This window comes from Fusarium oxysporum, chromosome 7 (assembly GCF_000149955.1).
Source record: "Fusarium oxysporum f. sp. lycopersici 4287 chromosome 7, whole genome shotgun sequence".
NCBI lineage: Eukaryota > Fungi > Ascomycota > Sordariomycetes > Hypocreales > Nectriaceae > Fusarium > Fusarium oxysporum.
In genome coordinates, this window is record NC_030992.1 from 3455154 (window position 1) to 3470077 (window position 14924).

At 50.5% G+C, this 14924-nt stretch overlaps 5 protein-coding genes across 17 annotated transcripts; 3 read left to right on the forward strand and 2 right to left on the reverse strand.

Annotated features, from left to right (window-relative positions):
* Window positions 1–33: 33 nt before the first annotated feature.
* On the forward strand, window positions 34–2735 carry FOXG_10507 (tRNA uridine 5-carboxymethylaminomethyl modification enzyme GidA). Its single transcript, XM_018389866.1, has 3 exons — window positions 34–187; window positions 263–527; window positions 588–2735. The coding sequence occupies exons 1-3, from the start codon at window positions 93–95 to the stop codon at window positions 2259–2261; spliced, it is 2034 nt and encodes a 677-aa protein (XP_018248209.1). The 5' UTR covers window positions 34–92; the 3' UTR covers window positions 2262–2735.
* FOXG_10508 (CDP-diacylglycerol-glycerol-3-phosphate 3-phosphatidyltransferase) lies at window positions 573–3920 on the reverse strand. The gene is made up of 4 exons (XM_018389867.1): window positions 3542–3920; window positions 3158–3483; window positions 2856–3102; window positions 573–2804 (listed from the first exon to the last, which is right to left on the reverse strand). Exons 1-4 carry the CDS (start codon window positions 3727–3729, stop codon window positions 2705–2707), a joined length of 861 nt encoding a protein of 286 aa, XP_018248210.1. The 5' UTR covers window positions 3730–3920; the 3' UTR covers window positions 573–2704.
* A 990-nt stretch (window positions 3921–4910) lies between these two features.
* Window positions 4911–8560, forward strand: FOXG_10509 (uncharacterized protein). 13 transcript variants are annotated; one of them, XM_018389869.1, is made up of 10 exons: window positions 5039–5417; window positions 5482–5763; window positions 5861–6040; window positions 6105–6280; window positions 6375–6412; window positions 6470–6543; window positions 6615–6675; window positions 6773–6930; window positions 7054–7334; window positions 7576–8560. In XM_018389869.1, the coding sequence occupies exons 2-10, from the start codon at window positions 5485–5487 to the stop codon at window positions 8027–8029; spliced, it is 1701 nt and encodes a 566-aa protein (XP_018248212.1). In that variant the 5' UTR covers window positions 5039–5417; window positions 5482–5484; the 3' UTR covers window positions 8030–8560. The 13 variants fall into 13 exon arrangements, with proteins under 13 accessions (XP_018248223.1, XP_018248222.1, XP_018248220.1 ...); XM_018389868.1 differs by having other exon boundaries at window positions 4994–5763; XM_018389876.1 differs by having other exon boundaries at window positions 4994–5763; window positions 6615–6930.
* Window positions 8561–11141: 2581 nt separating this feature from the next.
* FOXG_10510 (uncharacterized protein) lies at window positions 11142–13861 on the forward strand. The gene is made up of 2 exons (XM_018389881.1): window positions 11142–13362; window positions 13412–13861. Exon 1 carries the CDS (start codon window positions 12302–12304, stop codon window positions 13292–13294), a length of 993 nt encoding a protein of 330 aa, XP_018248224.1. The 5' UTR covers window positions 11142–12301; the 3' UTR covers window positions 13295–13362; window positions 13412–13861.
* Window positions 13433–14768, reverse strand: FOXG_10511 (GDP-mannose transporter; the record flags this gene model as incomplete). Its single annotated transcript, XM_018389882.1, has 4 exons — window positions 13433–13869; window positions 13923–14303; window positions 14354–14444; window positions 14505–14768. The coding sequence occupies 4 exons, from the start codon at window positions 14766–14768 to the stop codon at window positions 13433–13435; spliced, it is 1173 nt and encodes a 390-aa protein (XP_018248225.1).
* Window positions 14769–14924: the final 156 nt, after the last annotated feature.

The window sequence follows — 14924 nt, forward strand, 5'->3', positions numbered from 1 at the left end:
ATTAACTAAAACCGTACTTTCTGGTGTGAACACCCAAAATTTGGACATTGATCTCGTCATGAGAGCAAATTTTACAACGACAACGACATGAAATGCGTGCGCTACTAAGACCTAGGACAGCCATACTACGGCATAAATGGACAATTACAAGACGGCGGTACCTTGCGACTGTTTCCGGTGATTTACAGTATGTTTCAGTAAACAATATCTCGTCGTCATGACACCCATCGCATCGCAAATCATCACTGACACCCCGCCCTAGACCTTACGATGTCGTCGTAATCGGAGGCGGCCACGCGGGCGCTGAAGCATGTGCTGCTGCTGCACGATCTGGCGCAAGAACAGCTTTGGTAACGCCGAAAATCGACAATTTGGGAACGTGTTCCTGTAACCCAAGTTTCGGCGGCATCGGCAAGGGCACAATAATCCGAGAGATCGATGCGCTCGATGGATTGGCGGGGAGAATTATCGACAAATCAGGTGTACAGTTTCATACTCTGAATCGGCGAAAAGGCGCTGCTGTCTGGGTTCGTCGACTCTTCGGATTCGTTGTTGGAATAATCAGTGACTAATGAAACTGGAGATAGGGACCCCGCGCTCAAATCGACCGAGAGCTCTACAAGAAACACATGAAGGACGAACTCTCTTCGTATCCCAACCTATCGATCGTACTCGACAGCGTGTCCGATATCGTCACCGAGCCTCAGGAATTATTCGAAGGCGCGTCAAGTTGCATCGCAGGCGTGCGTCTAGAGTCCGGTCAAATTCTCCCAACAAAAAAGGTTGTCATAACAACGGGGACATTTCTCGGAGGCGAAATACACATCGGTCTGACGGCGTATCCAGCTGGTCGACTCGGTGAGGCGGCGACATTCGGACTGAGCAAGTCACTGCGTGATGCGGGCTTCGAGCTGGGACGTCTCAAGACTGGCACACCCCCCCGAATCGACGCAGCGAGCATAAACTATGATGCGCTGGAGAAGCAGTATGGCGATGACCCACCAACACCATTCAGTTACCTCAACGAAACTGTGGCGATTCAGGAGCAGATGACTTGCAGTGTTACGTACACGACGGAGGATACTCACCGGATAGTGCGTGAAAACCTTGATAAGACCATACACATTCGAGAGACAGTCAAAGGCCCACGGTACTGCCCCTCTCTCGAGTCAAAAGTCATTCGTTTCGCCGACAAGGAGCGACACATAGTTTGGCTCGAGCCCGAAGGTTTGGACAGCCCTGTCATCTACCCCAATGGTTTGTCCATGACGATTCCTGCTGAGGCGCAGGAGGAGGTCTTGCGCACAATCCCAGGTCTCGAGAACTCAAAAATGCTTCAGCCCGGGTACGGTGTTGAATATGACTACATCGATCCACGTGGCCTGAAGTCGACCCTGGAGACAAAAGCTATCAGCGGTCTGTACCTGGCAGGTCAAATCAATGGCACGACTGGGTATGAGGAGGCTGCTGGTCAAGGTGTCCTTGCGGGCATTAACGCCGGTCGTTCTTCTCAGGGGCTTCCGCAAGTTTTTCTCTCAAGAGGGGATGGGTACATTGGCATCATGGTGGATGACCTTATCACGAAAGGTGTCACGGAACCTTACCGGATGTTTACCTCCCGAAGTGAATTCCGCATGTCAGCACGCGCTGACAACGCCGATGTTCGACTGACGTCCAAGGGCTATGGGTGGGGTGTCATTTCGGAGCAGCGTTGGAGTCGTTATCGTGATGAGCGACAGCAGGTTGATGACCTTACCAAACTCTTACAGTCAGTAGCAATGAGCCCCTTACAATGGATTGAAAAGGGGTATCATATGAAGCGCAACACTCAACGTCGCGATGGTATCGATGTCCTTCGTCTCTCAAACCCTGAAACACGCGTCAACATCGATCAGCTTGCACCAGTCATCCCAAGCGTAATGGACTTTCCACCTCGCGTACGACGTCGTGTTGAAATCGAGTCCTTTTACGCCCCGTATATCAAAATCGCCGAGTCAGAGCGCAAGCAGCTAACAAACGATGAGCGCGTCAAGATACCCCTCGATCTCAACTATGACAATATCCCTGGGCTTGCTATGTCAGAGAAGGAGGCGCTCAGGGCAGCGAAACCAGAGAATCTCGCACAGGCGAGGCATGTCGAGGGTGTGACTCCGTCGGGCAGTTTACGTCTACTCGCTCACGTTCGTCGAAGGCCTGAAGCATACTTGTTGGAGAAGGATCCTTCACGCGGGCGCCGGACACAAAGGACGAATAAGAATTGAGGCAGTGTATAGGTTAATTGGGATCAATCGCATATAACTGGCGTTTCATTGAATAAGGTGTCTAGGGGGGACAAGAGAGGTTTTAAGTAGAGCCTTCAAAAGTCAAATATTTCTGCCACAATCTCAGCATTATCGTCTCATTGGGAATTCGAGTCCGAGAGTTCAAATATGCAGTTTAAGATTTGTTCTATCATCATCGACGCTAGTGTTTGTACATAAAGGGGGTATATACAAGATGCTCAAGCTCAAGCTCAAGCTCAAGGTTTTGGAAAACCTTGCTGAACTTTGTCTTGTTGTTCGAATTTTGTCTTTCGTTCAAACCTTGCGATTCCTGCTTTCTGGATGACCCTAGGCTCGGGCCGCCTTAGGTGAAGCTGAATTTGTGGCCTCTTCTGTTACTATCATGATCTGCCGCTTGATAGACTTTGAACGACGATATCAAATCAGGGTTTTTTAGAGTTCTGCTTATTAAGGATTTTTACTGCATCCTTTGTGTAGATATAGCTTGCACCGCTCCATATGGTGGTAGCAGCAACGACGTATCTGGTTACTTTTAGGATGAGAGTTACGGAAAGTCAATATAGTTGAACTTACTGCATGACTGTCAGGGCAGATGACAAGTCGGTGCTCAAAAGGGGCGCAGCTGTCGTGACTCCGACGAGCGCAAGTTGCAAGAAGGTGTTGTACTTGCTGATAGTCGTGGGGCGAACTTCAGCTGATGGGAGTGAGAAGTCCCAATATCGGGCAAATGTCTTTGGTGGCGGAAGAGATATCCATCGATAGTAAATTGCAGAGATAGCGAGGCCGACATCACGACCCAGGATGATGCCAGCGCACCAAACTTTTTACACATTAGCTTTTGGGTTATCAAGGGTCACGAGGGAGCATGAACGCACTCGGCAACGCGCCCTTAGCAGCCAGACAAATGGTCAGAATGGTCATGAGGGTTTTGTCTGCCATTGGATCAATGACTGTGCCCACGACTGTCTTGCTGTCCCAGCGACGCGCGATCCATCCGTCGAGGAGATCTGTTACGCCCGCATAGGCAAAGAGGCCGACGGCCCATGCGTGCTGGTCGTGAAGAACGAGGTAGCCAATGACCGGTGCAGCGACGAGACGTGTAAATGTTAATATGTTGGGCAGCGTGTAAATGTCTTCGTGCAGGACGGCAGCAGGGCGTGGCGGATTGGTATCATTATCGTGCTGTATCACAGGTCGAGACCTATGTACAATGGCTCAGTACAATACAATCAATCGGTATAACTGGGCCTTTTACTCACCCAACAGGCTTCTTCTCCAGCCCTTTTTGTTGGGGCTTATGATCCAACCATGACTGGGCCTTTGTGAAGAAGAGACATCGCGGGGTTGATGCTATCGTGGGTCTTGGAGCGGACCTCACGAGAGCAGGTATTGACCTCGCAGTACAACTCGTCGTCGCCCGCCAAGCCAATCTGGCAGAGAGACTCATCTCTGCGCTTGTCTTGTCCTTTTCGAAAACGGGCGCTGCCCAAACCCTCTCGTCAGTCGCTCAATTGCTCCCGGGAAGATATAATCTTGTTTGGTTATTCTGGCGATGTAGTTGGAGCAAAGCTGTGAAACCCCGTTTAGAACCCCGGACCCCGCTTATCTCATGTCACGATTTGGCGATATCGAGATGCCACCAACTTCGTGATCTTGCATCTCATGATATAAAATCGAACCTTATACTATTATTTATTTTATTTATTCCGAGTTGCCAATTTCAGACCATCATATTTCATGGATATCTGAAGTATCTGCTAATCCTTTAAGGTCCTCTTGCTTTTTGAGTTTGTCTCAAACCCTGTTAGCAAGAAAGCAAATATCATTGGCTATGGAACTCTTCAGAGCAATTGTAGTATATGACGAACAAAGGCAAATCGGATAATTAACGTATCTAAACATCTCCTGCGTGAATCAGAGTTTCACAGGGTTATATCAAGGTTTTCGCTTTATGCATTTGTAAGTTTGAGTTGAGATTACCAGCATCGCAGTTGAAGATCAGAGAATGGAAAACGCGGGCCTACCCTAAAGTGCTGGGTCATGCTGACATGGACTTTGCCAGTTGCTCAGTTCCTGGGAGACAGCAAGCTAGATCGAGAGGTCCTCATACTTGGACATTTCGGGGTGGGGGGCATTGGGAACTCCCCGAAAATTGGCCTGGCATCATAGCCGAATTGGTAATGAGGACGGGCAGCCAAATCTGGATGAAGACGAGTTAAGTGGCGATGAGGTCGTGTCAGTGGCTTCTCAGACGAGAGCTCCAGATTACAATACGACTATGATCATAATACGGTGCCTATACAGAAAATTCTCAGTCGTCGCGGGGTACTTTTCGTATCATGACCATTCTGGTGTCCCGCACCGCAGCGTCGTAGTACAATAGCGCCGTGTAAGTGGTTAGTGTTGACCAGAGGCGCAACTGGGAAAGCTGGTGGCTGTTTCACAGACGTCACTATGTTCCCACATTTTAGCTATTCGAAATCATTAGACCGTAGACAGGCCGCTAAAAACGAAAAGAACCACGCAGATGCCGAAGAGACTGATATGGATCGTCTGCCAAAAAAATGGCTCGGCGTGAAAGAATTGATAATCATAATCAGTCAGGGTCGAGATCGAATTGACAAGACCGGACTGAGCTGTTTAGGGCGTAGCGCTAGCGCTGAGGAATTGGCAGATCAATGTGACGCGGTCTCACGTGACTTCGCGTTTTCACCTTCCACGTCCCTTGGAGAGACAAGGATCCTAGACAGGGATATCAAATCGATAACTTAACTCAAACGACACCCAAAACATTAAACCATAACTCCAGATTTTAAATATCAACCTCAAACCGTCACCCGAAACTCAGTCGATCTGGTCAAACTCTTGTTCTCAAAACCGCTGGAGTCAAAAGGCAAAGATGGCTGGGTCCCGAGAGGATCCCGTCGAATTGGGGAGCGACATGGACGAAGATGAAGCGCTACGCTATGCTATTGCCCTTTCACTCCAGGAACAAGAGGAACAGGGAGACCAGAGTTCGCAGATCCCGAGCGCCTCAACCTCGACGTCCCACCGGAAGGGGACTGGCTCGGGCGGGGCTTCCTTGGGTTTGCTCTCGCTTGATCGCAAGAAGATGGAAGAGGAAAGGTTGCAGAGGTTAGCCAAGCGTCGCCGCTCGCCAGAGGACGAAAGAAGTGTTGACGAGGTCCCGCCGGCAAAGAGGATGACACCATCCGAACCTTCCAGGACTGTAACCGCAACGGCAACGGCACATGTATTACCGAGCTTCGTTCCCTATCCCAAAGGTGCTATCAAAAGAACTTGGGCCAAAGGGTATCCGCGGACTTCCGATGATATCAAGATCGAAGAGGTGTTTCAGAAGGACAAGTTGGAGCTTGCTCTTCTAAGCTCGTATCAGTGGGATGATGAATGGCTCATGTCCAAAATCGACCCGAGACAGACTAAACTGTTGCTCCTGGCATTCGCCGATAGTGAAGCCCAGGTGTGTATCAATGACCAGTCCTGACTCGTTCGGGATATCCCTCGCTGGGCCCCTCAAATGGACAAGACCCAGAGGCTGACGCCGAAACCTGCCGCAGAAATCAGAGATGCGATCGAATGCGCCACCGGGAATCAAGTTCGTCTTTCCGGCAATGAATGGGCCTGGGGCTATGCATTCCAAGCTTCAGTTGCTAAAGTACCCTGACTATCTTCGAGTTGTGGTCCCAACTGCCAATCTCGTCCCCTATGATTGGGGGGAGACTGGCGTCATGGAGAACGTTTGTAGCTGAACCGAGGCGATTTTGATGCCGTCCGTGACGGGATTGCTAATGAGTTCTCTAGATGGTCTTCCTGATCGACTTTCCTCGTTTAAAAGACCCCGCGACGTATCGGCAAACCGCATTCAGCACCGAGCTCGGCCGATTCCTGTCAGCAACTGGTGTTGGTGAGGGCATGGTAAGCAGCCTCGCTAACTACGACTTCTCACAAACAAAGCACCTTGGCTTTGTGTACACCATGTAAGCCTATCAAGACCTTGAAGATTGGATCATGCATGGTCTGACGATCATCATGCTTGACCCGCATGAACGATGCACTGATACTAGATTCTAGCCCTGGTGGTCATCAAGGAGATTCCTTAAAGCGAATAGGTCAGTGGACGCGCAAGTTTCGATGAATGTTGTGCAACAACGGCTCATGTCATGTAGGATACAGCGGGCTGGGCACCACTGTGGCTGCTCTCGGGCTAGCCACTGACGAACCAATCGAAGTGGATTTTGTCGTGGGTACCATTAAAGTCGCATACCAGTCCAAAGAGCATTGATTCTAACCACGGATGAGCCCTTACTCCAGTGCGCCTCTCTTGGGTCGCTAAACTACGACTTGGTGGGCGCAATCTACAATGCATGTCAAGGTGAGGAGACGTCGATACTGTGTACCCCCCTCTACTGTTTACCACACACATAGCACTCGCCTGTAATGGATGTGGACTGATGAGTGGTGAGTTGCAGGAGATGATGGCATGGCCGAATATAAGTCGAGAATAGGCCGAACGGGCGCAGCCTCCAAAAATAAGGCGTCAAACCCGTGGCAGGAGAAGCTAAAGGACCGTTTCCGAATATATTTTCCGACGGAAGAGACAGTTGGCAGAAGTCGAGGTGGGCGTAATGTAAGTTTACCTGGAGCATGGCATTGCATGGATGGATGATCTTGGATAAACTGGAGGATCCTCACATGCGACGAGAAAGACGCAATGAAAAGCCAACGCTAATTTGTGAGCGCGCTGATGCAGGCTGCGGGCACCATCTGTGTCCAGCCCAAATGGTGGCGCTCGCCAACCTTCCCCACTGAGCTGGTGCGGGACTGTGTTAACACCAGAGATGGGCTCCTGATGCACAGCAAGATGATCATGGTATCACAGATGCAAGCGGGAAGTCAATTGCAAACGCGTCCGCAAACGCGACCGGAGCCGCGACACCACGACTCAGGGCCGGCTGCCGCGGAGCCGAAAACGGAAGAGATGTCTCTTGGCTGGGTCTACATTGGCAGCGCAAATCTGTCAGAAAGCGCATGGTGAGTGAGACCCTGACCCTGCCCCCATCGAACCCCCTCTTTTCTGTAAGACATGGGGGAAACTTGAGACAACAAGGCAGCAAGCGAGCGAACATCAACGGCCAGTGCGATGGTGCGGTTCTTTAGATAGTGTAGCGCGCTACTAGCTGCCTCTTGAGGAGAATTTCAGCATGACCGGCACGAAACTGTGACGATTTCATGAATCTAACGCTGACGGTTGCGGCTACGTTGTGCCATACAGGGGCCGCATTGTCAAGGACCGAGCGACAGGACAGCCAAAGATGAGTTGTCGCAATTGGGAGAGCGGTGTTGTAGTGCGAATTAGTAACCCCAAAAACAGCAGCACCGTCTCCGCCAGCTTCAGCACCAGCGCCAGCGCCAGCGCCGGTGCCAGTTCCAGCACCAAGGTCAAGGCGGCAGAGGGCCAGGCACGGCCATCGGTACGGGCGGGGAAGATATCGGGGGAGCCGGACAAGGGATGTGATACGAGCCAACATAATCATCACCACTACCAGATGCAGAAGCAGAATCAGAAACAGAAACAGGAGGAAGGGCTCACGGACACAGATGCACACACAGATTCAGACATGATGAGCGGCACTGTTTTCGAGGGCACAGTCCCAATACCAATGCGACGACCAGGTCGACGCTATCGTGAGGGTGAAGAGCCCTGGTTTTACAGTGTGCAGGGCTGATCGACCAGGGCGCGTTTGTTAGCCATTTTTGGGGCACTAAGCGATCAAAGATGAAGAAGAAGGGCAGAAAACGCACTGAACAGGTCATAGATGTTGAGGACGGCAGTTGTGAATAACCCTGTCGTCTCAGTTTGATATTACGGTATTGTAAGATGGATTGGATGGGCGTTGGCCTCTGCACAGTACCGTACCAGCCGTATGTACATATCTGGCAAAATGCAGATGCTCATGTTTCGGATTCGGTATCATTGATTAGTCGACGCAACGGTATTGCGTTGCGGGCATGTGAACAGGTTGATAGCAAGGTCACGCTCGTTTACCGATGATAGTGATACCACCATATATCCCGTAAGGTGGTTAGTTTAATTACTATAGAATGACTCTAGGGATTAATGACCCAGGTGTTGCCAGGTCCAGGAATATAGATGGAGATGAGGAGACGTAATGAGTTGATTCTCTGTGTATTAGTATCGTGGCGATGCGATGGGATGCGATGGGATGCGATTGGGATGCGACAGGGTACAAACGATGCCAAGATGGGAGTTGGATCATTTCAAACGGAAGACGGAAGCACGACGAGCATCAGTATCTCGAACTGGGGGTTTGGGGTCGAATTTGCAAATCAAATCATGAAGCCCAGGACAAGGTATCTCGGTACTTGGCGGGCTGACAGTAAAACCCATGCGAATGGTCTCAAGCGATGACACACGATTACAAAAGCCAATTGGGGAATCCCACCCAATGGGAGGCTGAGTGCCGCCTCGTCAGTCGGCTCTCCCACCTGTGCGTGCGTTCTTTCCCAGTCCCAGTCCCTACCCTTCCCTTTTTCCCTCGAGACAAAAGCAGCAGAGAACAAAGGGCAAGGACAAGGGACAAATGACCAGGGTGTGGCAGCCCAGAGGAGAAAGAGTAGCCAATCACGGTAAAAGGCAGAGATGGCCTGCAGTACGGCAAGTGCAACAGCCAATCAGAAGCCCCAAAAAGGTACCTGGGAAGAGGAACGGGTGGAGAGCACTAAGAACGCCCCAGAGACCCATAAGACAGGCACCAAAGCCAATGCCGGAGGTCGCTGCATACCATGTCCATGGACTTGACCATGTTCGTTTTCATTTTTCATCATTTTTCAGGTCCATGTCCATGCCTAAGACATGGGCTCCTGCTATTTTTTGTGTTCCTGTTTGCGGGAGTAAGGTAGCAGCTGTCGGTCCGGGGAGCTGCTTGCGCGCGCGCGTTCCACAGTTATGGAATCAATTAATCAATCTGGGCAGCAGCGTCGCGTCGCAGATTCGACATGGCACGGGAGGCGGTGTTTAGTCTAAATGCCGATAAGGCACAGCAGAGCATCAAACACCGGCACCCATGGCCTGGCAGTTGAGGTGACATGATATGAGATGACTTTACATGGAATACGCCATGATATCCATCCGCATCAGACTCCGTAACTCAATTGACGCGCGGCAGGATAAGGCACGGTAGGCTAAGGCAAGGCGAGCAAGACAACCAGACCCAGACATCCAGACAGCTCGCCTAAGACGAGACGAGAAAGGCCAGAACGCAGGGATCAGCCAGGCACACACCAACACCAAGTCCAAGCCAACCCAACACCAGCGAGATTTGCATATCCAACGGGCGAAGGAGAAAATCTGGAATCATCGACTAAACCACGAACTGACTAACTAATCACACTAACTAATCCCTCTACTACTTCGGCATCTTCCTGTGATTTCATTTTGATACAGACTTGTTCAAGATTGGAGCCCAAGCCAAGAGAAATGGATAAATCGGAATTCATGTCAGGGACCTTTTGTTTTACACCCCCGAACAATAGAAGAGCTGACTCAAGATTGATACTGTAATGGACTCGAGAGTGAGGCTCAGCCCAGAAGGGATGTGAGTGAGCTGTGATGGTTGTCGGATTATGGGGGCTGTGGTGCTTTGGCCCTTTTTTCTTTCTCCAATGTGGATAACAGAAATCATCCAAGAAAGAAGAGGGAAGAGGGGTTGATGAGTGTCAAAAACAGCACAGACGAAAAGTGATGATGAACATCCAAATGACATGGCGGCTCAAACGAGTTCACATATGATGGTGTAGAATGTAGTCGAAGATGATAACAAAGAATATAATGGCATTGTTGGAGAGGGAGGATTTATTCTGCAGCGCCGAATCAGACACATCACTTACATGCCACATACATATCGAGATAGACGAAAATCATAACTAAAGGCATTGTGATGGCATATTCTCAAGAAAGAACGGCATAGTGCGTCACTGATGCATAAGGAGGATGAAGGGAGGAGGGGTGCAGGGGGTGGAGGACGTGTCCCCAGGCGTGTACCTATCAAAGCCAGATCCACCTCCAAAGCACTTCTCATGAGGAGAGGTACAGCCTTCAGGGACGAGGTGAGGTAGTTCCAGCTGAGATGGGACGGGGGATGGGGATGTAGGTTTTCATTGCATTAAGCTTCCCGTCGATTTGGAGAAGGGCTGAACAGCTCTAACTAGATCTGAATCTTAGAATTTAGATAGTGAAGAGCTTCTTTTGAATTGAAGAAACCATCTTGAGAGAATGATTCGCCCAGGCCCTTGCTCAAATAGAGATCGAATTCTTCCAGAGTGAGACGCAGATCCGACCTGGAGGGAACACCAACATGATGGCAGGTACCTGACCTCGACACAGGTCGCGGTCTCTCGGCCGCATACAAACAGCCCGCAACTACCTAGAGTAGATCCGGACAGCCACCACCCACCTCAACAGCAGGTGTGAGACACCACTACAAGCACGTACCGATACGGTAGGTAGGCTTTTGAGGTACTTCGGCACATGCTCCGACAGCGTGATGAAGGGGCTTTGCTGGGGTATCTGTCCAGTCAGCGGAAGTACCTGCCCAATGGTGATATCAGGATGTTTCCAATGGGCCTGACCAGACGAGGAGTCTGTGAGGAGGCAGGCAGGCGGGCGGGCGGGTACGTACCTTCCCCATACCTTGCCGTACATCTTTTTGCTGCCCTACCAACTCCAATACCACCTGTATGGACTGCCGTACTGACTGACCCGACCTATCCCCAATATCCCTGGAGAGAGCTGGCCGCGGGTACCGTACCGTACCGTAGGGAGGTTAGGTACCTGCTTGCAGTTCCATTTCCCTCCTCCTCCTTCCTTAGGAGGTCCAAACGACATGGATGGCAATGACAATGTGAATGACACGCGTGGATATGGAACGGCATCTAAGCTGATGGAAAGGCCGGATACAGACACTACCCAGGATTTGGTTGACGCAGACGGGAGCCAGCCAACAAGTGCCAGGCCAGCCAGGCCCCAGATTCAAGCCCAGGGAATTACTAGGTACCTACCTGCTCTTTCCTAAATCCAAGCTTGAGTCCATCCATCTATGCCATGGAAGCGCAAGTGCAACTAGCCTTTAGCCTGCCCTGTAGTGTAGATTGCCTACTTGGGTAAGTGCATTGCATTGCATTCGACTACATTACATCCAAGCCATCCACTTACACCTCAACTTCACTTCACCACATTTCATCCACATTATTCTCTTGTTCTTTATAATTTTCTTCTTCTTCTTGTTGACCATCCATTGTTTACTTTCACCAACTGGCTTTTACAATCATTGCCACTTAACGCTTGAACGAAATACGCACACACCTCGAACCAATTACTTCGTGCCCTCACTTTCTCAGAGATTCTTCACCCAGAAGTCAATGGTGAAATAAAGAAACAGCTCACGCTCTCCTATACGCCTACCCGCCCGCCACAACTGGAATACTTTCTTCCTTGAAAATAGCCTTTTTACAAAGGCCCTCGTGATACCCATTTGCACGCACTGTTTGGTGCGGTTTACTTTGTTGAGTTCGAGAGCTCAACTTTCGCCATTGTTCGGTGCGGTAGCTCTCGCGATTAGAGAGAAGCGCCTATCAACATATGCAGCTGAATTGACGATTCGAACAAGCCCTACGATTACTCCCATCTTATTTGTCACAGCAACCTGTTGAAAGGCAGTGTTCGCCTCATGAGGATTTTTGGGAGCAACACAGCGCGGCCCATATTCCTATAAATACTGAGGCCATCGTCGATTTTAGACTTGAAGTTTTCTCCCCCAAAGTCAACCTCTCGAGATCACTGAGATTATTTTCCCCATTTCCTCGAGACTGACTTCGAGTCCAAGGTTAAGATCACTTACACTTGCACTCACTCTACCCTTCCACTATCTCCCCCTTTCTCCCCCCATCTGCCTCCAGCCTTGAAGGCTATCCCTTCCAAGATGTCTGGAACCATGCCACTCCAACCGACATTCTACGGTTTCATCGGGGACACCACTGATGCCTTGATCATTTTTGAGGCATGTCTCTCTGGCAAACTGTTTCATGTCCCTCGTCGACCACATGACCGTGAGCGTCAAGATCTCATCAAAAGCGGCAATATCTTCGTCTACGAAGAGCATGCTTCTGGAATCAAGCGCTGGACCGACAGCATCTCATGGAGCCCCAGCCGTATCCTTGGCAACTATCTGCTGTACCGGGAGCTTGAGAAGCCCTTCCCACCTGGAGAAAAGAAGCGCGCCAGGGGAAGGAACGGCAAGTCAACCACACAATCTGGAGGCATCACTAAATCACGACCACGAAACTCTGTCCCTTTCCAAACAGGCCTGGAACATGGTAATGAGTACACCACTGTGCCCAGCGATGATGAGCGCCATCTGGTCGGTTCACTCGTCGACTCGTACGACTTCAAGGAACAAGGACTGGTCAAGAAGACTATCAGCATCACGTACCAAGGCGTGCCTCACCACCTCGTCAGTTACTACCATGTGGAAGACGTCAAGGCTGGTCTTTTGCCTAGTCCTGTGGATGATCCCAGACTCCGCGGCGTCGTCCCTCGAACCGAGCTCCTGACAGGTCAGAACTTCCGCGCCCCGATCGAGGAAGCTCAACACGGTACCTACTTGAGCGGCGCCTACATGCCAAACATGGATCACCAGTATGCTCCTATTGGCTTTCCCACACACACACAGCAACCGGCACTCCAACAGCAGCCACAACAGCAGCCACAGCCGCAGCACCAGCCACAACTACAGTATCAGCCACAGCCGCACCAGCACCAACCACAGCTGCAGTACCAGCCACAGCAGCAGCACCAGCCACAACAACAGTACCGACCACAACCACAGCACCAGCCACAGCTGCAGTACCAGCCACAGGCGTTGCACCCGACAGCACATGGTTACCCGCAGTCTTATGGTCAGACGTGGTGGTAGAACGTGCTTATATAGAGCTTCAGTATAGGGCAGCATCAATAATAAACACGCTGGAGTCCTTGAAAATTGTGTGTCATCTGTCGTAATCACCAACGCGTTTATCATTAACTTCTAAAGTTGCGCCTTGTATCATATTATCTAAGAGTTGGCATCGCGGTTGCTCTTGGCGCTCGCGCTCATCGTAGGCCGCACAGTAGGCAATGATCCTCCAGAGGACATCGATTGTCGCACGCGGGACCAAGCATAGACCAAACCGCTAATGAAGCCGAGGAAAATGGCAGAGACACTGCCGAAAGTGACTGGGGCTGAGAAGAAAACAAGGCCGCTGATTGCAATAGGAAGCTTGTTCAAGGCTCCAACCATAGAATATGTTGTTGAGGAGGTGACGCGAATGCACCATGCAGAGCAGTAAGAGATGAAGATAGCCGCAAGGCCAGAGTAGATCATGCCAATAATGATCTTGTTGCGGGTATCGTCGGGGAAGTTGCGAGAGAAATTGTAGGCGGACCAGTCCTCTGTAAGAAGCGAACAGACAACTAGAACAGGAATCGTGAGGAGGTTGTTGTAGTACATGGCTGCACAAGGTTAGCCAACAGAAACATTCCTACACCGACATTGCATGACTTACTGTCCCAGTCCTTAAAGTTCATCTTCTTGATGACCTTGCGCATGCCGAGCACGTAGGCAGCACTGCAGAAAACGTTCATTCCCATCCAGGCATAACCAGCGTTGAGCGTAGAGACAGCAGCAGCTGAGTCGGTAGTACCAAAGTCACCGTTGATGGCACTCTGAATGTCTGCCCAAGCTGCGACGATCGAGCTCAGTACCATGAGACCAAATGAGAGCAGGGCCAGAGGTGTAACGCTGCCACCGAACCAAAGGACCTCGCCGTATGCGATGACAATAATGGTCAAGTTCTTGAAGATCGTATAAACGGGGACTGAGAGGAACTGGAGCGACTTTGTGCTGGTGTAGATCATGCCGACGAGAAGAAGAGAGATAGGGAACCCTTTTTCGGGTTAGTTACTGAAGGAAGCGATCTGAACCTGAAGAACGTACATTTTCTTGCTCGATCAGAGTCAAAGGGAGCAAGAACCTTGATCAAGCCCAGTTGTTTGCACAGAGTAATTGCACCAATACACACGACAGCCTATACACAATCTGATGTCAAAAACCCCGGTAAAATACCTCCTCCTGGAGATTTCCTTACCTGAACAGTCAAGTAGAAGAAGTTGAGATTCCAGAAACTGCCCGACACAACATACTTGTTGACAACGGTCATACTGATCGAAGACAAACAATACGCCAAGATAGACAAGGGCGGGCTCTTTTCTAACTGCTCAAGACCGCCGACTGGACTTGAGCCGTATGCAGCGGGAGGCGGTGATCGCGCCTGGAAAGAAGGCTTCTCATTCTTGTCATAGTTGTCATTGCCCATTTGGACAACATAGTCCTCGTTCTTCTTATCGGTCATTATGGCAGCGGACGAAACGACGAAACGAAACGATCGTGTGAGTTAATTCGTCAAGATCAGCGCTGGGATGCGACGGGAGTACCGGGTCTAACTGTCGAGATTCGAAACGAGACGCTGTATGATCGCTTTCGTAGATGATCGCTTCGTTCTAGGTGG